The following is a 22,241-nucleotide window of genomic DNA, read 5'->3' on the forward strand; positions in this document are numbered from 1 at the left end:
CCCCCCCTTGGCTGTGCAGATGGGGTGTTCTGGGCAGCACTCAGCCCAGTGGGGTCCCCCCGACCTCGGGTCTGCACAGTGCCCAACTCTCCCCCCTCCCCCCGACTCGGTGAAGGATAATGGGAGGTGTGGCCCATTCACCTCCACGGGGCCGTGTCTCACTCACCTTCAGGATGGCCGAGGCCGTCTCTGCACTGCAACGGTCCTCAGGGCCCCCTGGCTCCTGGCTTCCCTTGGGCCCCTTGCCCTGAAACACAGCAAAGGGGACGCGTTACACTGCTGGGCCACGGCTCAGACAGCCCCGGTGGCACCGTGCCAGCCCGAGGGACGAGAACCTCAGAGCCCCGGAGCAGCAGCCCAATTCCGACCCGGTCAAGCGCCAGCGACCTCCAGCGCAGCGTCCTAGAGGTCTTCGTTCCGACACCAGAGCTATGGCGCGAGATCCGCCGGCCAGCCCCCGACAGGTTCCGATGTCAGAGCTCCCAGCGGAGACCTGGCACTGTTCAGATCGGCTGCACGTCGCCTTCCTGCTCCAAGGGAACCGGACCAGCTTCCCCTCGGGAGAGACGGGCCGACCGAGGGCACCGCCTCTGGCACGCCAGCCAGCCGTGAGTGGGGTTAGATGGGGCAAGTGCAAAGCATGCTGGGAGTCACAGCAGCCACTCCATCAGGCCAGTGAAGGGTTAATAGCAGAGACGGGCTCCAGCTCCGATCCAGCCGGGGGTGCTGATCAGCCTGCCCCAAGCAGGGCGGCAGGTGGGAGATAGAGGAGAGCGGGGGGTGAGGGGGAGGCAGGCAGTCCCGAGCCATGCGCCAGGCCAGCATGCAAGAGGGGGTTGGAGAGACACCTCACCGTGCGGCCCCGGGAGAAAAGCAAAGCGTTGGCCCGACAGTGCCAGCCGTGCAGCGCCGCCAGCAGGAAGCTCGCAAAGTCAGCTACCTGCTCCTCGCCCACCGGGCCCTCCTCCTCCTCCGGCCCGGCTTCCTTCTCGCTGCTGTCACTCACAGCCAGCTCCTCCAGCGACCCCTGCCCCAGGGCCTGCTCTTCCTCTTTCCCCATGGCTGCTTCCTCCTCCTCCTCCTCCTCCGTGCCCCCCTCGCCCTCAGCCAGCTGCCAAGCGCCGCCAGGGAGCTGCAAGGGTGCCCCGGTCTCCAGGAGGGCTCCGGCGCTGTCGGCGTGCTGTTCAGGGGACAAACAAGGGCTCCCTTTAGGGCCACCTCATCCCTAGGTGCCGGAGCTGCCGGCGGGGACCTGACAGGGCCAGTCGTGGTGTGTCCCCCCACCAGCCCCCGTCCCGATTCCACATGTCTGCAAAAAGCTGGGGGCCACTAGGCCGTGCGTGCTGGGGCACAAGCGCGTGGGTGTGAACGTGCGTGCGACCGGCAAAGGGGGGCTGCGTGCATGCGATGCACATACAGTGTGCACAGGAACGTCGCGGCAAGACCCCCCAATGCCCACTGCTACTCAGCTGGCATCTTCAGCCCCTCATGCCCTCCCACTGCCCCCAGGCTCGGGTGGCTTCCAGATCTTTGACACGGTCGACACGACATTCTGCTAGGAAAGCTGGAGAAACGTGGGCTCGGCAGAATTACCATGAAGTGGATACAAAATTGGTTAAACAACGGCAGACAAAAAGTGACTCTTAATGGAATGAAGTCAGGTTGGAGGGAGGTCTCCAGTGGGGTTCCACGGGGCTCTGTTCTGGGTCTGGTGTAGTTTTTGACCTGGATGTAGGTATAGAGAGAACACTGACCAAGGCTGCAGATGACACAACGCTGGGGCGGTTACCAACACTTGGGAAGATAGAGCTAAATTCAGAGGGATCTCGATAAATCGGAGAACTGGGCTGTAGCCAACAAAATGAAATTCAACAAAGACAAATATGAGGTGTTGCACTTAGGGAAGAAAAACCAAATGCACAAACACAGAATGGGGGAAAACTGTCTTGGCAGCAGCACTGCTGAGAAGGTTCTGCGAGTTGTGGTGGATCACAACCACAACATAAGCCAGCAATGCGATGCTGTTGCAAAAAAGCAAACACAATTTTCGGTTGCTTTAACAGAGGCACAGCAGGCAAGTCATGGGAGGCGATAGTACCACTCTACTCGGCGCTGGTTAGGCCTCAGCTGGGAGTTCTGTGTCCAGTGTTGGTCACCAACGTATAGAAAGGATGGAGAGAAACCGGAAAGGACCCAGAAGCAAGCGACAAAGATGATCAAAGGGATGGAATGCAAGTCATACGAGCAAAGGCTGAAGGAACTGGGTCTGTGTAGTTCGGAAAAGAGGAGATGAAGCGGGGACATCATAGTGGTCTTCAAATACCTGAAAGGTTGCCATAAAAAAGATGGAGAAAAGTTTCTCTCTCTTGCCACAGAGGCAGGACAAGAGGCAATGGGTTCAAAGTACAACACAGCAGATTTAGATGAAATCTCAGGGAATCAGGGAAAGCTTCCTAACGGTGAGAACAGGAGGACAATGGAACAAATTGCCTAGGGAGGGTGAGGAAGCGCCTTCACTGGAGATTTTCAAAAGGAGGCTGGATAACCAGCTGTCTTGGATGGGTTAGACCCAACAAATCCTGCACCTTGGCAGGGGCTAGACTAGCTGACCCTTGCGGTCCCGTCTCACCTTGGGGCTGTGATCTTACCTTCAGTCCTGCTGCTGCATTCCCAGCGCATGGAAGAGAGAAGACAGGCGATTAGCAAAGGCGTCACTGTGCACCGCGGCCACAGCGACGGGAGGGGAGCAGGCAGATGGCGCCTCACCCCGATGCCCCCCCTCCCTGGCACAACGAGCTGCAGGGGGCCGAGGGCGGTGAGGCTGGGCTGGTTGCCGAACGCCTGGACTGTGGTGTTGGGAGCTGACATGTGAGCAGGGAAGGTTAGAGCAGCTGCCTGCAGGGGCCGGACTGGGGCTGCCCTAGTGCACTGGGGGGCTGGTCCCTTTGTGCCAGCAGAGATTCAGCCTCCGGGGGCAGAGTGTGGCACCTGCAGGCCCCTCAACGCCAGGGGGTGGTGGGGACCCCCCCACACACAGCCAGGGAGAGGCCAGCACGCTGGGGTGAGGGCATGGAGTCCTGCTCCCCCAGGGCACCGCACAGGGTGAGCTAGGCGGTGCCACAGGAATGGCTTGGCAGTGCCACGAGTGGGGGCCAGGGGCTCCATTGTAATGACCACACAAAGCAGGGGTTCTCAAACTGGGGGTCACGACCCCTCAGGGAGTCACAAGGTTATTATATGGGGGGGGGTCACGAGCGGTCAGCCTCCACCCCAAACCCCACTTTGCATCCAGCATTTATAATAGTGTAAAATAGATCAAACAGTGTTTTTAATTTATAAGGGGAGGGGGGGGTCGCACTCAGAGGCTTCCTATGTGAAAGGGGTCCCCAGCCCAGAAGTTTGAGAACCACGGATATAAAGGCAGATGGGGCAGTTCGTCTGGCCAGGCTGGGCCCCAGCCAGCCGGCCAAGCAGGGAGGGCTCTGAGCGACGCCCAGCCCCAAGCGGGTGCGGGGGGAGGGGGGGGGCAGTGTGTCCATCCCGAGGACTCGCTCACCTCTCTCACCCAGCTGCTTGACAATCTGCTTGGCAGGCTCTGTGGGGAAAACAGCAAGTGAGAGGCCTGCCAGTTGTACCCTGCCCCCCGCAGCGATGTGACCGGGGTCGCAGCTGGGAGACGTCGTCTTTCTGCCCAGCCCCGGAGCCCGCGGGGCACGGGCGCCACCCAAGCCCAGCGCAGCCTCAGGGCCCTGGGAACGCACTTCTCCAACGCCGCGGCTCCTCCGCCACCGCCTCCCGCTCCTGGAAAGCGGGGCCCCAGGGCAGCCCCTCTGCCACCCGACAGCCCCTCACGCACGCCGCGGGGGGCTGGAGAGGTGCGTTCGCCAGGCCCCCTCACCGCACCCCTGTGATTGGCCCCAAGAGAACCATGTGCCAGGAATCACCAAGCCCAGAGACCGCAGCTCCCACCCCCCCACCCACGCTCCAGCCCCGTGCCCCAGGCTGTAGAGGGGAGCTCGCACCAGACGTCCTGCGGCCTGCGCACCCTGACCCCACGCCACCATGCAGTCCGTCCGGGAGCTTCTCCCTGCGGCGCCAGAGGTGGAAGGGCTCTGGGGACAGGACAGACGCAGCCGTTACAGCCAGTGCAGCTCTCCGACTGGCTGTGTACCCTGTACCACCCCTCCCCCGGCCTGGCACTGCCCATCAGCCCGAGACACGGCAGCGCCCACGGCCCCCCGAGACACGGCTGTCCTAGCCCTGCCACCTCTGTACCCTGCACCTCCCGGCCTGGCACTGCCCTCCGTCCCGAGACACAGCAGTGCCCACGGCCCCCCGAGACACAGCAGTGCCCACGGCCCCCCGAGACACAGCTGTCCTAGCCCTGCCACCTCTGTACCCTGCACCTCCCGGCCTGGCACTGCCCTCCGTCCCGAGACACAGCTGTCCTACCCACTGCCGCGCTAGCCCTGCCACCTGGATGCAGGGCACGGATCATGTCCCCCCAGGATGCTCTATAGCTGGCCACGTGCTATGCCTGCCCCACGGCTAGCCCCAAACAGCCCTACTGTGATAACCCAGTGAGAGGGGCAGGGCCTGGGAGCCAGCCTGGCAGCGCCCCCCTCCCCGTCGCTTGGCAGCGACTCTGCCGCAGCACAGCAGGGGAGAGAGACCTGGCTGGGCAGCTCTGGTGCGGGGGACAAGCAAAATGGGGCCATTTCTCACCCTCCGCAGGGAAGGGGGGGGACCCCTCCAGAGCCAGCGACCCCACGGGGGAGGGACCCTGCCTGCTCCCCTGGCAGCCACAGGGAGGTGGTGCTTTCATGGGGTCCTGGGCCCGGCTAGTCTGCACAGAGCCAGCAGTCAGAGGGTGGCTGGTGCCAGCTCCGATCCCAGAACGGGAGACACGTGGGGATGAGGGAGCCCTGGTCCCTACAGATGCACAGCTCCACCGCCCCCCTGGCAGGCAGGGCGCCGCGCCAGCCTTTGGCCAGCCGATCCGATTGGCTGGCAGGTGGAGGCGGGGGATGGTTTGCCGATGGACCCGCCCTTGTTTGCCCAAGGCTCTGACAGCTGGGCTAGGGCCTTGAACTTTGCCCTCCTGGCCGGGCAGGCAGGCAGGCAGTCTGATTGCATGCGAAGGGGATGTGTGTGGGGCCAAGCTTCAGTGTGTCTGGGGTCAGCCTGGCTAGCTCCGCCCCAATGGGGAAATCCCACCGCTGGGAACGGAGGCCACCACGGAGCCGGCACAGAGAGTACACTGCTCAGGGAGCCGGGCAATCTGCCCTCCAGCACTGGGAACAGAACCCAGGAGTCCTGAGTCTCACCCTTCAGCTGCCAGCAAATAGCTGTGAAACCCACCGGCAAAGGGTCTCTCCCTCATGCTGGTCCACACAGAGGATGACAACCTTCTACTGCTGCAAGTTACTCTGTGAGCTCAAGCAGCAGAGTTCTGTGGGGTGGATCTAAAGGTTCCAACCCTGCTGATGACCCCTGGGGGTCAATTTGATGATGCCGCAGGATAGAACTGCTGTTTTTTTCAGTTTGCTTTTGTGCAGACTAAGGAATTACATGCGAAGAGCTATGTTAAAGAAACGTTGCAGCTGCAGTCAAACACTCACGTTAGGAAATGCCAGAACTAAGGCTGCCTGTATCACCTTAACTCTGTCTCTTGTGCAAGGATGCATTACGACAGTCAAAATATACTATGCTTTTCCTGCCGCATCAGTGCGCCGGATGGGCCCTGCTCTGGGGAAGTGCAGGAGGCTGTTGTCTGTAGGACCCTGCCTCACTGGTTGCAGAAGCTGGAAGGGGCACAGTGAATGAGGCAGGAGATGGCAGGAAGAGACAAGAGGGTCTCCTGGCTTGGGCAGTTGAATGTTGCCCTAGAGAACTGTTCAGAGGTCCTGTGTGATGCTGGGCAAAACACTTCAAAACAGCATTTTCCCAGGTGGTCCCTCATTGTGTGTTCCTGTGACGAAGTGAGCATTTTTTCATCATAATTTGTATGAATTGAGTGGGTCTCTCTGTTTCCCCTATGTGCTGCATGATTGACTAGGAAGGTTGTTTACTCTTTGCAGAGATCCAGGTGTGACTGACAGCTGGCTGTCTGGGCCTGGGGGCCATGCCACGGAGAGTCCCAGAAACAATTGCCTGGATTTTAGAACCTAGTGACCATGGAAGGTCCCCCCCGTGCAGGAAGCCAGCCAGGTGTGACCAGCTGGAGAACAAAGGGCTGAGGAGGGGGGCCAGGTGCAGTCACCCCTCCGCCCTCCAGAGCCTGGGAACAGCCCGCTGGGACACTGCACCCCATATTCTTCACAGTGATATGATGATGATGATGATGACAATCATAATGCATTTTATGCAAGATAATTCATGTGAGGTGTCATTGGAAAGGTTAGGATTTGCTGAATGTGATTATCCTATTTGTATGTATGTATCATTTTTTAATCTGAAGTTAGGAATATTGACTATGTATCTATATTTCAAACGTGTTTACAACTAGGGAACGCCCACTAGACAAAGATACTTTCATTCTGTAAACCTGGGTGGCTAAGGGCCAATTAGGGAAAACAATAGGGCTTAGGAGAAGCTTATCTCCCACCTGGGCGCCTTCCTGAGGATACTACAGACAGCCTCCGAGTTATGGCTACTGTGACACTATAGGGACATGTGACCAGGTCACCTGGTGCTGGACTCCATCTTGGGATGTCAGTGTTTTTCCACTGCCTGGCGTGGGAACCAAGCTTTGAAACAAAGGGTTCCCGCCCTATGCAAAAGCTATTTAAGGCAGGGGAGTGACATCGTGGTTCTTCACTGACTCCCCACCCAAGAAGACTCCTGGAAACACCTGAAGAACAAAGACTGAACTGGGGGAAGTGCTGGACCCAGGCTAAGGGGATTTCTACCCTGTGTATGAAGGACCTGGGGATTCCAAGCTGTAAGCAAGTGCAGCTTGTGCCTTAAGACTCTGCAGCCTGATGGTATCATCACTTAGGGTGAGGATCTACTATTCAGATCCAATCTCTTTAGTATATTAAGCTTAGTTTGTGTGTTTTGTTTATTTGCTAAGTGATCTGCTTTGAGCTGTTTGCCATCCCTTATAACCACTTACAATCTCTCTTTTGTAGTTAATAAACGTGTTTTTCTTTATCTAAAACGAGTCGGAACTTGGGGCAGAAAGCTGTTGTATATTCTTCTCCACACTGAGGGAGGGGGAGAATTTCATGAGCTTACACTGTACAGTTCCCTGTGCAGCACAGAACGGTATAATTTTGGGTTTACACTCCGGGGAGAGTGCCTGGGAAGTTCCTAAGCTGGAGCCTTCCCATGCAGGGCTGATCCCAGTGTCTGCATGTAACTGCAGCTGGGTGCGTCCCCACCTGTATGTGCTGGTGAAAGTGAAGGCTGGAGGGCTCTGTAGCTTGTTACAGCAGCAGAGTGTAAAGGGCGCCCAGGCTGGTGGGTCAGAGGGCTCAGTGGCACCCCAGTTCCGGGTGGCACCCTGGGGGAACCCGTCACACCCGCTGCTGGACAGGGCCCCTGAAGAGAAAGGTCCAGGAGACCCCAGCCCAATGGGTGTGAATCCCAGAGCAGCACAGATGGTGGGGAGGGCAGACGCTTTGCTGGGGGCGGTTCACAGCTACGGGCTGACAGCCATGGAATGCTGGGGCTCAGGACTCCTGGGTTCCATTCAAGCCAGCCAATGGCAGTAGAGGGGACAGCTACTCTCTGATGCAGGAACACACACCCCTGGCTGGAAACAGGTGGGGAAAGGCGACCCTGGTCCCTGCCAGGGCCTCCCAGACATAACCCCCATCACCCTGAACATGAGAAGAGAGCGTACCTGGGGGTTGCTTCCCCTCCCCAGCATCACCTCTGTCTGGCCTCAGCTAGCCAGCCATGCCCGCGCCTCCCCCACACGCGAGGTGCGAGGAAGAGGAGGAGATGTAGCCATAGGCACAGTAGTGCTGGCAGCCCAGGCTCTCTCCTGGCCTGCTAGAAGGCCAGAGCCCCCAGGAGAGTGGCAGGCGCCCAGGGCCGAGCTGCAGGCCCCTCCAAGACACGGGAAGCTGTGGAAGGGCAGCCCGGCCTGACCACCCAGCCTGGCAGAGGAAGCAGGACTGCCCTGGGCCCGACAGCAGCCAAGGTGGCCGGGGGTCCAGCCGCACCGGCAGGGACAGCTGACCAATCTGAGCGCGTTTCCCGACCAGCCACACAGCCTCTGCGCTAGGAGGACGCTGAGGCCAGAGCAGGACAGTCACCTCCGTGATCTGACCCGGAGAAGGACGGGTGGGTATAGGGCAGATCCTGGACAGATACCAGGGCTGGATCCTCAGGGATCAGCTACTACCAGGCAAGGCCACGCAATAGCCCCCATCACAGCCAGTGCTGACAGCCCGACAGCGACCCCAGGGGGAAGGATGGGCAGGGGCCGGCTGCAGGCTGGGACACAAGGACCCCCACATCTTCCGTGCCCCCATGGGTGCTGGCCTGAGCCAGCTGGAGGGGACTCGACCCCAAACTGTCCAGCGCTTGCCCTGCACCCAGACAATCCAGTCCCACCCTCAGCCCCGCACAGCAGCAGGGAGCGAGTCAGCCACCTGCCCACTCTGTGCGGGCCCAGCCCAGCCGTACAACCCTCAGCCAGCCCGGCTTGTGGGCCATCACTCCAGCCAGCGCCAGGGGGAGCCATGTGCCACGCCGATCCAGTGCCCCTTCACCGTCGCTGCCTAAAGGTTTTCACATCGGAGAGATTCACGGAGCAGGGAGCAGAGGGGGCTGGGTCCCAGCAGAGGAGGAAGGAATCTGGCAGCAGCTTGAGCTTCCTGTGTAACTAGCATCCCGGGGTTTGTGCCAGGCATGGAGCTCCCCTTTGGGCTTGGCGTGGAGGGTGGCACGTGCCCTCACCAGCCAGGCTGACCTAGGAGGGTGGATCTAACCACCTACACGGCTGCTTCCCCAGTGGCGGAGGACAGGTGCTTGTGACACCGTCCCTCCGAGCCATCAGCGCCCACTGCTCCTCCACCAGGCCCCTCTAGCTCAGGGCCTGCCAGGGACCCCTGCTGCCATCAGCCTCCAGGGGCAGACCACTGAACAGGCCCCTCCCTGCCCTGCCAACTGCCCCATGCAGGAGGCAGCGACTGGCTCAGGCGGTGAGCGGCCATCCTGTCCCATGCTCCCAATCCCCAGGGCGACCAGCCGTTGGGTAGCGCCAGCAGCCACCTGCAATGGTGCCATGCACGCCTGGGAATCCTGGGCTGTGCCAGGAGAGACAGCCACGTGGGCGTTAGTCACTGAGCTCTCTAAGCCGGGCCTGCCAAGGCCCCATCTGGCTGAATCCTCCCTCGGCACACCCTCCCCTCTTACCCGACTGCCGGCGCCCCTGCCGTGCCTGTGGGGGCACCTCATCCATGGGCTGGCACGACTTCGCTTTCTTCAGCCGCTCCGGGCTGTATCTGTAGCGAGCAGGGTCTGAAAGGAGCAGAGGAATGCGGGTTAGCGCTTCTGCAGTGCGCCAGAATGAGCAGAGGGGTAGGGGCATGAGTTCCACCCCTCTGCAGCACACCAGAGCTAGCGGGGAGGATGGGGGGGATGTGTCCCACCCCTCTGCAGCGCGCCAGAGCAAGTGCAGGGTGTGATGGGCCCCACGAGCTTAGCCTGGGCCTGGCACGCGGCCCTCAGGCTGATGCAGTTCTACCCTGGTGGCTGCCCCAAAGACAGGCTTACGAGCCTGCCGCAGCCTGTGTGCTCACAGAGCCAGGTCCCACGGCTCAGGCACTAGGGACTGGTGCCATTAGACCCAAAAGCCTCCAGTTCGATCCCTGCAGCGCCCCTGCCAGGGTCATCGTTCTGTGGGGCACCGGCCTGGCCCAGCAGTGCAGGAGAGAAGCACACAGCCACGGGACCCACCCCAGACAGAGGAACAGAGACAGACACCCCACCTCCCGCCCCACAGACAGAGCTGGAGGGAGCACTTACGGGAGGAGTCCATTTCCAGGATCGCTTCCTTAGCCTAGGGGTGCAGAGATCAGTCAGTTAGCGAACAGGGAGGGCAGCGCAGTGGTGCCATGGGGGGGGATGAAGTCGGAATTTTTCATAATGTTTTGTATGAGTACTGGGTGTGCCTCAGTTTCCCCTATGTGCTGCATGGTTAATTAGGTGGGGAGGTTGTTCGCTCTTTGCAGAGCTCCAGGTGAGACTTACACCTGGCTGTCGGGGGCCTGGGCCCCCCATGCCCATGGACAGTCCCAGAAGACAATGGCCACTCCAACTGCCCGGACATTTAGCACCTACCATGACCGTGGAGGCTGGGCCCTCCACGGACACCAGCCAGGTGTGAGCAGCGGGGGAACAAAGGGCTAGGGAGGAGGGCCAGGGGGACAACGTTTGCCTGGGAAGACGAACAAAGGACTGAGGGTTGTTAAGTGTGGGCTGCTGGAAGGAGAAGCTGGGGTACTGGGACTGAGGAGGGGTCAGAGGGCTCGGGACTGACCCAGACGGACTCTGCTGGAACTTTTCGTTCTCTGTGCTAACCGAAGGACTTTCTAGGCTGTGGTCCAGACATCTCAGAAACCCTCCTGCTGTTACAGCGCTGGCTGAGAGTCCCTCTTGGGGGTGCATCGCTCCCTTGGGGGGTACAAGTCTTCCCCAAGTGTCCAGTCCAGGTGGACTCGCTGCAGGGAGCTCACGGCATGAAGCAGGATGCTGAGGGCTCCAAGGTTCGGCCCCAGGAGGCGGCGAAGCCAAGGGCTCACACCAGCGAGCGAGTGTGACCCTATAGGGGCTGACGCACTGAAGGGCTCCTCCCAGGGACTGTTCCAGAGCTGGCCAAGAGCACCGGACCTGTGGCTCTGTGACACACGGCCGCCAGCGTGCCAGGGAGCTGCGTTCCCCATCCCTCTGCCCCACACCGGGTAGCTGCTGTTCCCTGCGCTCTGACACAGCCCGGGTGACCCCAAGCCCAGACCACACGCCCTCGGAAGCCAGCTGCTGTGGGTCGGCTCCAGGCCCTGTCTGCGTGGGCCCCAGGTCCGAGTGCTCGACTCAATGGGGAGATGGGGGCTCTGACCGGGGGGTTGGGCCGGGGGCACCGGGGCTCTTCACCTTCTGGGGGATGATGGCGTGGTGGTTCTCCAGGATGAGCCTCTTGATGTGGTGGGTCCAGACCCGCTTCTCCTCCACGCTCTTGGCCTGAGGCAAAGGACGCGTGATGACCTGGGGCCGTGCACCGCACATCACCCCTGAGAACCCAGCCCCTGCACCACCACTGGCTGGCCCCGTGCCCAGCCCTCCTCCCCCAGTTCCCGCCCGCCCCTCCGTGCCCCGCCCGGTGCCCCGCCCACCCTCACCTGGATGTTGTACTGCTGCTTGCTGTGCTTGTAGTGGGTGACGCTGAAGCACAGCGAGTCCCTGGTGCTCTCGATCAGCATCAAGGAGGAGCACTGGGGGGAGAGTGGCATCAGCAACCCAGGTAGGACTCCGCTCCCAGGGGCCACGCCAACCCCTCAGGGGCTCCCCCTCCCCGCGCCAGCCCCCCCAGGGCTCCCCCTCCCCACCCCAGCCCCGCTGCCGCCAGCCCCCCCAGGGCTCCCCCTCCCCACCCCAGCCCCGCTGCCGCCAGCTCCCCAGGGCTCCCCTCCCGCCTCAGCACCGCTGCTGCCAGCGCCGCCCCTCCCCACCGGACTCTCCCTTCCCGTCCCCAGGGCTCCCCACCCCACAACTGCTGCCGCCGGCTCCCCCAACCCAGCACCGCTAGCCCCCCCCGGGGCTCCCCTCCCTGCCCCAGCACCACTGCCAGCCCCCTCCCCAGGGCCCCCCCTCCCGGCTCCAGCACCGCTGCCACCAAGCCCCCTCTCCCCCTGGGGCTCCCCCTTCCTGCCCCAGCACCGCTGCCGCCAGGGAATGGGCAGGATGCCATGCCACCCAACTAGTTCCATCGGCTGCCGACAGTGTAGGGCGCCACGGAGCCACGGGGCGTGGGAGGAACCACGGAGCCATTGCTGGGGGTGAGGGGTTTACCGGAATGTCGTTCTTGCAGACAAAGTGGTCGCCCCGTCTCTTGGTGATGAGCAGGGTGCGGTCGAAGAGGAAGAAAGTGCGCTCGTTGCGCACGCGGTGCACCCGGAAGGTGCCCTCCAGCACCAGCTCCCCGAAGGTCGTCAGATCCGGCCCCTTCCAGTGCAGCAGCAGAGACTGGATCTCCTGGGGGGGGGTTGGGGGGGAGGTGACCTCAGGTGGCGCTTCTCTCAAACCAGCCACATGCCCCCACAGGTCTGCGGGGGGTGGGGTGTCTCAGCCCTGCTGCCCCCCATCCTGGCACCGCCGCTGGCCTTGGGCCCCTGCCAGCACCCAGCCGGGCCGCATCCCAGCTCCAGGGCCCCGGGAGGCCATTTCTCTGAGTGCAGGGACATGGGGCCAGGAGCAAAGGGTCCCCAGATGTAGCCGGGCCAGAGGCAGCAGCTGGGAGGGGCTCGCTTCCACCTCCCACGGGGGCCTTCAGGAAGCGCACGAGGCTGTCAGCCAGTCCCACGGAGCCGCTCCCCGGATCGCTGCATTCACGCAGCCGGGGGCAGGACACACCCACACCAGCGCTCACCTGCAGCCGCACGGCGTGCTCGTGTCTGCGCTTCATGTCGTTGATGTACCAGGCCACACAGGTCATGGTGTCGATGGCCTCCTCCACCACCTCGTAGCCGGCCTCCTCCAGGTCAAAGTGCTTCGCCATCTCCTGGGGGCACCACCTGGCGTGAGGGCTCGCTGCCCCGCTCCCCTTGCCCTCCCCAGGGGCGCGGCACCCGGGGCATGGGCAGGGCTGAGCTGGGGGACACAGCCACGGGGCTGTTCACTGGGCACCTTTAGGGTTCAGAGCGTGGCACTGCAGCTGGAGGGGATGCAGCACGGGGCGGAAGGAAGGAAGGGGATTGCAGTGCCCCTGGACAGGGGGCCGGCCTGTGACGCTGCAGCGGTGGGGATGGTGGGGGGGGGGGCGCGCAGGGGGCGCCCTGTGGCGGGTGAGCGAGGAGGTGCCGAGGCGGTGATCGGGATGTGCACAGTGGAAGAGGGGTACCGCGTGGCAGGTGGGGTGCCACACCACAATGCCTGGGGGGGGGAGGCACCACAATGCCCGTGTAGTGGGGGGGGCACGCACCCCCCGTTTACCTGGAGCAGCAGGTGGTATTTGAGGATCCTCTGGACCGGCTTGAGCAGGTAGGAGCCCAGGGGCAGCACGTGGCCGATCTGCTCCTGGCGCTCACGGAAAAACTTAGCCTGGTGCTTGTTCCTCATGCACTCGGTCAGAGCCGCCACCGAGCTGCAGGGACCAGACACTGCAGTGAGGGGAGACGCACGTGGGAGAGGGGCCTGGCACGGCGCCCAGACACCACGGTGATGGGAGATGCCCACTCACATGGGGCAGGGGCCTGGCACGGCGCCCAGACACCACGGTGATGGGAGATGCCCACCCACACAGGGCAGGGACCTGGCATGGTGTCCAGACACCACGGTGATGGGAGATGCCCACTCACATGGGGCAGGGGCCTGGCACGGCGCCCAGACACCACGGTGATGGGAGATGCCCCACCCACATGGGGCAGGGGCCTGGCACGGCGCCCAGACACCACGGTGATGGGAGATGCCCCATCCACATGGGGCAGGGGCCTGGCACGGCACCCAGACACCACGGTGATGGGAGATGCCCACTCACATGGGGCAGGGGCCTGGCACGGCACCCAGACACCACGGTGATGGGAGATGCCCCATCCACATGGGGCAGGGGCCTGGCACGGCGCCCAGACACCACGGTGATGGGAGATGCCCACTCACACGGGGCAGGGGCCTGGCACGGCGCCCAGACACCACGGTGATGGGAGATGCCCACCCCCACGGGGCAGGCGCCAGGCGCAGCACCTGTACATCACAGTGAAGGATGCAAAGTACATATACATGGCACATATAGGCCCAGGGGCAGAAACCAGCCCCACCCACTCCTGTGCACGGCTTGCGTGGTGGAACGGGGAGCTGGCACACGGCCCCTTCTCCTCCCAGGCCATGGACTGAGGCACCTGCAATTGGGATGCTGGGAGAGGCTGCTGCATGAGGGGACACTGGCCCCTCCTAGCTCAACTCTCCCCCCTCCCCCCCCAATCTGGCAAGATCCCATCATCTGCTGCCAGAGCCAGGCCACCCCAGTGTGGGATGCAACGTCCCCACAGGCAGGGGTCCCCCGCCCTAAGGAGTGCCCCTATGGGCGGGGCCAGCAGGGATTCCCCGCCCCTGCTCACTCACTTGGGGTAGTTGTTGCAGTACTGGGTGTAGATATCGAAATCCTGGCTCTGTAGAGGGGGGAAGAGAGAGACCGTGAGTGAGGTCTACAGGGGGAGCCCCCCCTGCTCCAGCGCTCTGCCCGCACTCTAGCCCCAGGAGCTGCACCTAGGGTTGCCAATTCTCCCGGATTGGCCGGGAGTCTCCCGGAATCGATCTCCCGGTGGCTTCTGAAACCAATCCGGGAGATTTTAATAGGCCAAAGTCCAGTTGGCGGCACAGCGGGGCTAAGGCAGGCTCCCAATCTGTCCTGGCTCCACACAGCTCCTGGAAGCCCCTAGGCACAGGGGTGGCCAGGGGGTCTCCACGCGCTGCCCCTGTCCCAAGCGTTGACTCCGCAGCTCCTATTGGCCGGGAACTGTGGCCAATGGGAGCTGCCGGGGCGGTGCCTGCAGGCAGGGGCAGTGCACAGAGCCGCCTGGCTGCCCCTGAGCCTAGGAACAGGAGGGACATGCTGGTTGCTCCCCAGGAGCTTCCCGAGGTAAGCGCCAGCCAGAGCTTGCACCCACTCCCTAAGTCCCTGCCCCAACTCTGATCCTCCTCCTGTACCCAAACTCCCTCCCAGAGCCTGCACCCCTCACCCCCAACACCAACCTCCTGCCCCAGGCCAGTGCAAGTGAGCGAGGGTAGGGGACAGTGAGCGATGGAGGGAGGGGGAATGGAGGGGGTGGGGGCAGGACAAGGGTTTGGGGTCTGTGCGATTAGACAGTTTGCAATCCTAGCTACACCCCTCCCTGTGCCCAGCCGCAGCTGTCAGCGAGTGCTTACGCTGGGCACTGCCCTCCCAGTACTCCACCTGCCTGGGCATCAGCATCCTGCAAAAGTGCCTCAGTGCTGCAAGCGTCCCCCGAGTGCCCCAGCCAGTCCTCCTCCCCCAGCTTGGTTGGCACCACAAGCTCCCCCATTCCCACCATTGCCAAGCTGGGCCGTCCCATGAAATCCATCAGGGCCATGTGCTGTGCCAGGCGTGTGAGCTGGGAGATGTTCACATGCCAAGGTGACAGGCGCTAGCACTAAGCCCTGAGTACACCAGTTCGCCTGGCGCACGTGGATGCCATGGGATCATCTCGCCAGCCGCTCACCACTGGGTGCCACCTCCAGAGCCCCCCTTACCCTGTCCACAAAGCATCTGGCCACAGCCACGGGGTTGCTGTCACAGCTGTCCAGGTCCTGCAGTAGCTCGCTGGGCAGAAAGAGAGACTGTCAGTCATGCAGGGACTGCCAAGAGCACGCATGCTCTGGGCGACCCACGGGCCAGGCCTGCCAAGCACACGTGTTCTCCGGGGGACACATGGGCCAGGCAAGTGCTGCATGCACACAAGGCATGCCCCCCGCCACTCCCAGCACACAAACCCCCAAGCAGAGGGCAGGCAGCGGAGCATGCAGTGCGCCCGGCGTGGTACCCACCTGCAGGGCAGAGCCCCTTCCAGTGCCGGCAGGGTTTGAAAACAAAGCAAGTGTTACGAGAGGAGACGCACGCACTGGCTGCCCCCTCTCCCCGGGGCCCTGGCCTGGCCACCTCTCAGCCAAGCCACCAATGTTACAGTCGTTCCACGCGGGGCCCAACCCGAGACCGCAAAGAGCTCGATGGACAGGACACCCACCCCCGCCCCGGCCGAGTTCTGCCCAAGGGCTCTCGGCCGAGGCAGCCTCAGTGCCAAGCCAAGGGAGATGGGGAGGGATACGGGCCGGAGCCGCTCCTCCGCTCTCAGGCAGGGCAGTCCTGGGCCACTATGGCGGCTCCCTCTGACACTGCTGTCCTAGGGCCAGGCAACAAGATCCCCGGCTCACAAGTCAGAAACCTGCAGATGGGGACTGAGGGGAACAGGCAGAGCTGGGGGGGGGGGGAAGAGCCCAGGGCTGGGAGAACAGGGGCTGCGGGTTGGGATTGACGGGCGCTGGCAGAGCTGGGCCTAGGTGCTTTCTACTGAGCACTAACACCCACTTCTCAAATTCTAGGGGGAAGCCCATCCTGGGGCATTTACGCCTCATTCCCTTTGGAGACTGGGGGAGTGGAGGAGGTGGGGGTGTTAATGGCGGGGGCTAGGGGGACTAGGCTGGAGCAGGTTGGAGGTTAGAGGGGGGTCAGGCCCGAGTGGGTCAGGGGCAAAGGGGGCAAGGACGGAGAGGGCAGTGGTTATGGGGCTCAGCCTGGAGCGGGTTAGGGGCCAGAGGGGGTCAGGCCGGAGTGGGCAGGGACAGGATGGAGGGGGCTGGGGTTACAGGGGTCAGGATGGAACAGGCGGGGGGCAGGGGTTACAGGAGTCAGGCCTGAGCAGGTTTGGGGCTGGAGGGGGTCAGGCCGGAGCAGAGACAGCGGGGGCCGGGGTTACAGGGGTCGGGCCAGAGAAGGCAGGGGGCAAGGGGCAGGATTACAGGGGCAGGGGGGACAGAGCGGGTGGTTCTGGGCCTGCCTCACCTGTTGAGTTCGTAGATATCCTCGATGTTCCCAAAGAGCGCGCAGACCTGCTCCGGCCGCAGCAGCAGCTCCTCGGTGTCAATGATCTTCCCCAGGTAGTCCTGCCAGGCGCACACAGTGAGCCACGGCGCGGGCCAGCAAGCAGGGAGGTGCTGTCGCGCGGCCAAGGCCCCAGCCCCGTCTAAGCCATCAAGAGGAGCTTCCCCCAGGCCAAGCTGGCTCCATTCGGTGGTGGGAGCAGGGCTCAGGGCTCCCATCCCCGTCCTGCTGCCACAGGCAGCGCCATTCCCCACGCCAGCCCCAGCCACCCTGGAGCCTGCCAGCACCCAGCAAATGGGCCAAGGTCCCTGCGGGCGGCTTTATCCCCACAGAGCCCATCGACCCTGACAGCCCCCACCCGCCATTTCCATCACCCCAGGTGCATGCTGGGAGCTCACCCCACTAGCAGACCCCTCCCTGGAGAAGCCAGACCAGCAATTCCTTCCTTAGAGGTTTTTACGGTCAGGCTTGACAAAGCCCTGGCTGGGGTGATTTAGTTGGGAATTGGTCCTGCTTTGAGCAGGGGGTTGGACTAGACACCTCCTGAGGTCCCTCCCAACCCTGAGATCCTATGATTCTATAGGGTTGAAAGATGCCCCCTGACCTCCACCCCATGGGGCGTTTAGGGGCACAGACCCAGCCAGCCTGGCCCAGTGCCATGCCCCTCCCAGCTGCTGGTACCAGTGAGGCTGACAGCACAGAGGCGCGCCCCTAGCTCCAGGGACGATGGGGTCGGGGGAGCCATGCGGCGCCACACAGGGGCAGCAGGGGGTGCTGTTGCGCAGCGAGGGGGCCGGCCTGTGGCTCACGCCCAGAGGGGGGGTGGGGGGGGGCTGGCTCACCTCCACAATGCTGCGCAGGTCCCGCACGTAGGTGCGCTCCGACTCCACGAGCTCCAGCACGACACGCTCCAGGTAGCTCAGCTTATGGTTGGCGCCAACAGGGGCCTGGGGGCCGAAGGGCGAGAGGGAGCGGGAGCCCTTGCGGCCCAGCCAGCCCCCCGGCGAGGCAGCGTTGTTGTTGCTGTTGTGCAGCTGGTTGACCCGCAGGGCATCCCCCTCCCGGGCCGGCGCATGGCCGGGGGCATTGTCCCGCCCGTCCATGGGCATCCGACTCACTGGGTGCTCTGGGGGGTGCGTGCTCACCACAGTGCAGACGGGCATCCTGTCATAGCTGCTGGGGCAGGGCAGTGCTGGCAGCTGGGGGGATTCTGCTGGGGGGAGAGGCAGCATAGTTAGAGAGGGCAGGGCCCCACACGCCCGGCCCCAGCCGCAGCCCTTCCTGCTCCCGACCCCATGCCATCGCCACAGCTGCACACTCGGCTGGGGAGTGGCCGGACCCAGGTGGCCGGGGCAGGAGCAAACGCTTGGAGCCATGGTTCGACCCCGCGCCCACCTGCTCCCAGCCCCCCACAGCCGGGCGGTGCCAGAGCAGCCCAGGGTCAGGCCACCTCAGGGCGCTGCTCGAGGCCCAGGAGCTGGTCTGACCAATGCTCCCCACAGCTGGGCTGTCAGACACAGCTGCCAGGCAGCCCAATACCGCAGACCCTGGGCTGGCTCTAGTGACCACTGGACACAGCCCGCGGGTCACGCCCACGGCCGCCCATGCCAGGCTGCAGCACTGCAGCCAGGATGGGGCACGGAGGGGACGGGGGCAGGGCTCACAGCGCCAGGCTATGCGTTGTGTGCATCAGACAGCTCAGCGCTGGCAACTGAACCCCGGGGCAGGTAACCACCTCCGGGAGCCCCACAAGCAGGGTCCCGGGCACCCAATCCCTCCAGGTTTGGGTGGCCAGTGGCCAGCATGGAGCGAGGCCCCTGCTCCCCACAGAAGGGGAAGGGCTGGGTCAGCAGGGGCAGGTTTCTCCCTCCCCCCCACACACACCCCGGAGGCCGGAGCTGCCCAGATGCATTTGCCTGGGGACACAGGCCCTTTGTTCTACACACGCATGACAGCTGGCAGACACGGACAGGGCCCCTGCCTCCCCAATGGCTGGGGCCAGGCCACTCCCTCCCTACCACGGCCTGGGTGAGCCCCGGCTCCAGTCACAGCCCCTGGCTCTGTGTTCCCCCGGCCAGGAGGGGCGCGACTGGCCTCGCCACCACTCTCAGGGGTCCCTGCTTTTACTGAAAGAGAATCAAACCAGTCCCCAACTACTCGGCTTGTCAAGAAAACCTCCAAAACATGCCCAACACAGAGAGCCTGAGCCCATCGCTGGGTGGGGAGAGGAGCTACCCCAGGTGTGACCAGTCCAACGACGCTGCCTGAGTCTGCAGAGAGCCTGAGCCCATGCTGGGCAGGGGTGGAAGAGATGGGCCTGAGTCTCTCTGAGCTGTGCCCTGCCCTGTTCAGTTCACTGTGAGCTGATGGAGATGGCAGTGATAGAAGCCTGACGCTCACATTGTGAACTCTTTCACTGCACATGACAGCGCGGCAGGGAGGTTTCTGGGTTAGAAAGCGACAGTCTATGAGGATACCTGGATCCTGCTGCCATCCACTGCCCCCTTCCTGCCTGAGAGACTGGCCAGGCCCTAGAGGAGAGGGGCTGGCACCACAGTCCTTAGCACCATGGCTCCCAGCCTGTTGGGGACACGGGGAGATACTAGGAGATCTCACTGCCACGGGCGGGCAGTGCTTGAATTCCACACGGCGGGGCCATGGGACTCAACGCTCCCTCGATGCGGAAGGCAGCTCCAACTGGGAAAGTACCCACCATGGGGCTGGCCAAGCAAGGCTCAGATCCCCGCTCGCAACTGGGGGGCGGGGGGGGGGGGGCAGCACTGCCTGGCTTCGGGGCATGGAAAATTGCAACCAAAACGTCCTCTGACCCACATGGTTTAAATACCTCCAAGGAAGGGTCTGCAGGTCAGATCTGCCCTCGGTGACCTCTCTGCAGCCTGAGCAATCCCCGTGTACCTCACCGACTGCAGAGAGGCGTGCACAGGGAACCCGGGGTGGGAATTCCACCGGCAGTGCGCTAGCAGGACTGGAATCCACCCTCCGCCAGCTGAGCTGGCTCTGCCGGGCTGCCAGGGGGAGGCAGATAGGCTCACGGGGGAGTGATCCTCATTTTCCACATTTTCCAGACACAGATTCAGGCTGAGCAGTTCTGGTGACACCCGGGGCTGGACATCGGAAATGCAGAGCCCCTGTCGCGCCTAGCGACTCCAGCAGGAGGGTGCCCAACACTCCTCAAAAGCAGGATCCCCAGCGCCACCTGTCAGGCGCCCAGAAAACTTGAGGTACCGAGATCAGTGTCAAACCTCTGGTCTAAGTGACACCAAGGTCACGAACAGGGCCAGGAGCAGAGCAGGACACAGACCTTCCAAGTCCCAGGACTTAACTGCAAGGCCAGCCGACTTCTACGCACAGCCACAGAGTGACAACCATGCCACCATCCGCCCCGGAAGTGCCCAGGGACCAAGCAGGGGCAGAAGGCAACTTCACTGGTGGGCGGGTCTGTCCTCACTGGGCCAGATTCCCCAGCCTGGGCTGCGTAGACCAAGCCAAGAGATCCCCAACAGCCAGGGGCGGCTCTAGGAATTGCGCCGCCCCAAGCAGGGCGGCACGCCGCGGTGGGCGCTCTGGCGGTCGCTGGTCCCGCGGCTCCGGTGGACCTCCTGCAGACGTGCCTGCGGAGGGTCCGCTGGTCCCGCAGCTCCGGTGGACCTCCTGCAGGCACGTCTGTGGATGCTCCACCAAAGCCGCGGGACCAGCGGACCCTCTGCAGGCACACTTGCAGGAGGTCCACCAGAGCCGCCTGCCGCCCTCCCGCGGCACGCCGCCCCAAGCACGCGCTTGGCGCGCTGGGGTCTGGAGCCAGCCCTGCCAACAGCACTGCCAGCCTGAAAACAACAAACCATTTCCCACGTGCGCAGCAGCAAAGAATCCCAGCAATTTCTGACACGGCAAAAGGGCCTTTCCCTCCCCGAGACACATGCAGAGTCCCACACAGCCCCACGTGCACGCTCACAGCCCCATGCAGAGTCTGCCACAGCCCCACCTGCGCTCTCACAGCCCCTCAGGCGCACTCACACACAGACACACGCAGAGGCAGAGTCTCACCCATACACACAGATCTGCACACAGACAGTCACAGGCACTCGCAGAGTCTCACACAGCTAGAGGTGCTCTCACAGATACACAGTCTCTCACACACACAATCACACGCAGCCCCACAGGCGTTCTCACAGACGGCCTCACACACAGGTGCTCTCACAGGCACACAGAGATGGCGTCTGCTAGGTGTGCCTGCCAGCTGGACAGACAATTACCCAGCTGCCCCAGAAGAACACCGAGCCGCCTGCAGGCTGAGAAACACCCGCCCGAAGGATTAGACGCCTCTGAGAACTGGGGCTCAGCACCGGAAACGCCTCCCAGCCCATCACCAGAGCACCAGGCCTGCAGCACTAGAACAGACCAGCCAGGGGTCCCGCACCAAGTCCTGAGGTGGGGGGAGGAGGAGGGTCCCCCCCCCCAATCACCCCCTAATCTGAAGGTCAGGGAGACCCATGGGGTCGATCTAAAATTGCAGCCTGGCTGAAGGGGATTTGCTGCGCTCAGGCCCAGGCTGCGGGACTCTGCCCCCCCCCACCCCCACCCCCAAGCACTTAGCCAGTCCCTTCCCCCCCCCAGCAGCAGCGCTCTGCATTCTTTGCAGCATGTGTAACCAGGATCACACCCTCTCCTCCCCCCCCAAACGCGGGGCCGGGCAGGGCAGACAGGCATGTGGCTGCAGGCCTGCAACATTCAGGCTCCCTTTGGCAGCCAGTGAGCCCCACCGCTGTGCCTGCTATCTCCCCCACGCCTTCCCCCCCCCAGGGCTCAGCCCCAGGTCCAGACACAGGGCCTCGGCCTCCCCTCCCTTACCCCAGAGCTTGGAGATGCAGCCAGGCAGCCAGGGCAGGCTGATCTTCTCCTCCCAAATGAACATGCCCCGTCCCAGCATGTGGGGTTGGGCCAAGGAACCGGCGGGGGCGGGCGGGGGAGCCCACGCTGCCTTCCTGGGCGCGACCTGAGAGTGAGCGGGGCAGGGTGCGGAGGCGGCTGTCGTCAGACCTCACCTGGAGCCGCGCCTCCACAGGAAGGAGCAGCATGTCTGCGCCACGCCCACGGGGAACTCACCCACTAGGGCCACCAGCCGTGCACAGCGGGGGCTGGGCCTGAGCCCACCAGCTTTGCCCACCTGCGCTCAGACCACGAAGGGACCCAGCAAGCCCATCCCTACAGCTCCTCCCCCCCCCCGACATACCCTCGGCAGTCCTGAAATGCAACCAGCTCTGGGGCAGAGGGCAGCTGCCAGGGGACCCATGGGGGTGGGGAGTGATTCCTGACCTGGCTGCCTGGGCACAGCACATAGGAAAGGCACCAGGGGATCAGGAGAGCCCGCCTCAGGGAGAGCGGCACCGGACACCCATTGACCCCTCCAGGAGTGGGAAGCACTGCGCTGACCCTGCAA

General features: G+C 63.3%; 1 protein-coding gene across 14 annotated transcripts in view; it reads right to left on the bottom strand.

Moving 5' to 3' along the window:
• The window catches only part of PLEKHG3 (pleckstrin homology and RhoGEF domain containing G3), a 43,300-nt gene that overhangs the window by 5,514 nt on the left and 15,545 nt on the right, over nucleotides 1–22,241 (bottom strand). Inside the window, exons 2-17 of one of the 14 annotated variants that reach the window (XM_039537577.1) lie at nucleotides 17,626–17,993; nucleotides 16,745–16,845; nucleotides 15,439–15,508; nucleotides 14,290–14,336; nucleotides 13,165–13,315; nucleotides 12,602–12,733; nucleotides 12,025–12,207; nucleotides 11,355–11,447; nucleotides 11,110–11,196; nucleotides 9,985–10,018; nucleotides 9,373–9,477; nucleotides 4,023–4,112; nucleotides 3,557–3,595; nucleotides 2,649–2,656; nucleotides 854–1,180; nucleotides 167–247 (exon numbers count right to left, since the gene is read on the bottom strand). In XM_039537577.1, coding sequence (XP_039393511.1) covers nucleotides 167–247; nucleotides 854–1,180; nucleotides 2,649–2,656; nucleotides 3,557–3,595; nucleotides 4,023–4,112; nucleotides 9,373–9,477; nucleotides 9,985–10,018; nucleotides 11,110–11,196; nucleotides 11,355–11,447; nucleotides 12,025–12,207; nucleotides 12,602–12,733; nucleotides 13,165–13,315; nucleotides 14,290–14,336; nucleotides 15,439–15,508; nucleotides 16,745–16,845; nucleotides 17,626–17,946 — 1,869 coding nt within the window. In that variant the 5' untranslated portion in view covers nucleotides 17,947–17,993. Of the gene's footprint in view, nucleotides 1–166; nucleotides 248–853; nucleotides 1,181–2,648; nucleotides 2,663–3,556; nucleotides 3,596–4,022; nucleotides 4,113–9,372; nucleotides 9,478–9,984; nucleotides 10,019–11,109; nucleotides 11,197–11,354; nucleotides 11,448–12,024; nucleotides 12,208–12,601; nucleotides 12,734–13,164; nucleotides 13,316–14,289; nucleotides 14,337–15,438; nucleotides 15,509–16,744; nucleotides 16,846–17,625; nucleotides 17,997–22,241 lie in introns of all 14 variants that reach the window. The other 13 variants (XM_039537576.1, XM_039537578.1, XM_039537574.1 and 10 more) reach the window with 13 other exon arrangements.

This window comes from Mauremys reevesii, linkage group 4 (genome assembly GCF_016161935.1).
Source record: "Mauremys reevesii isolate NIE-2019 linkage group 4, ASM1616193v1, whole genome shotgun sequence".
Taxonomy (NCBI): Eukaryota; Metazoa; Chordata; order Testudines; family Geoemydidae; genus Mauremys; species Mauremys reevesii.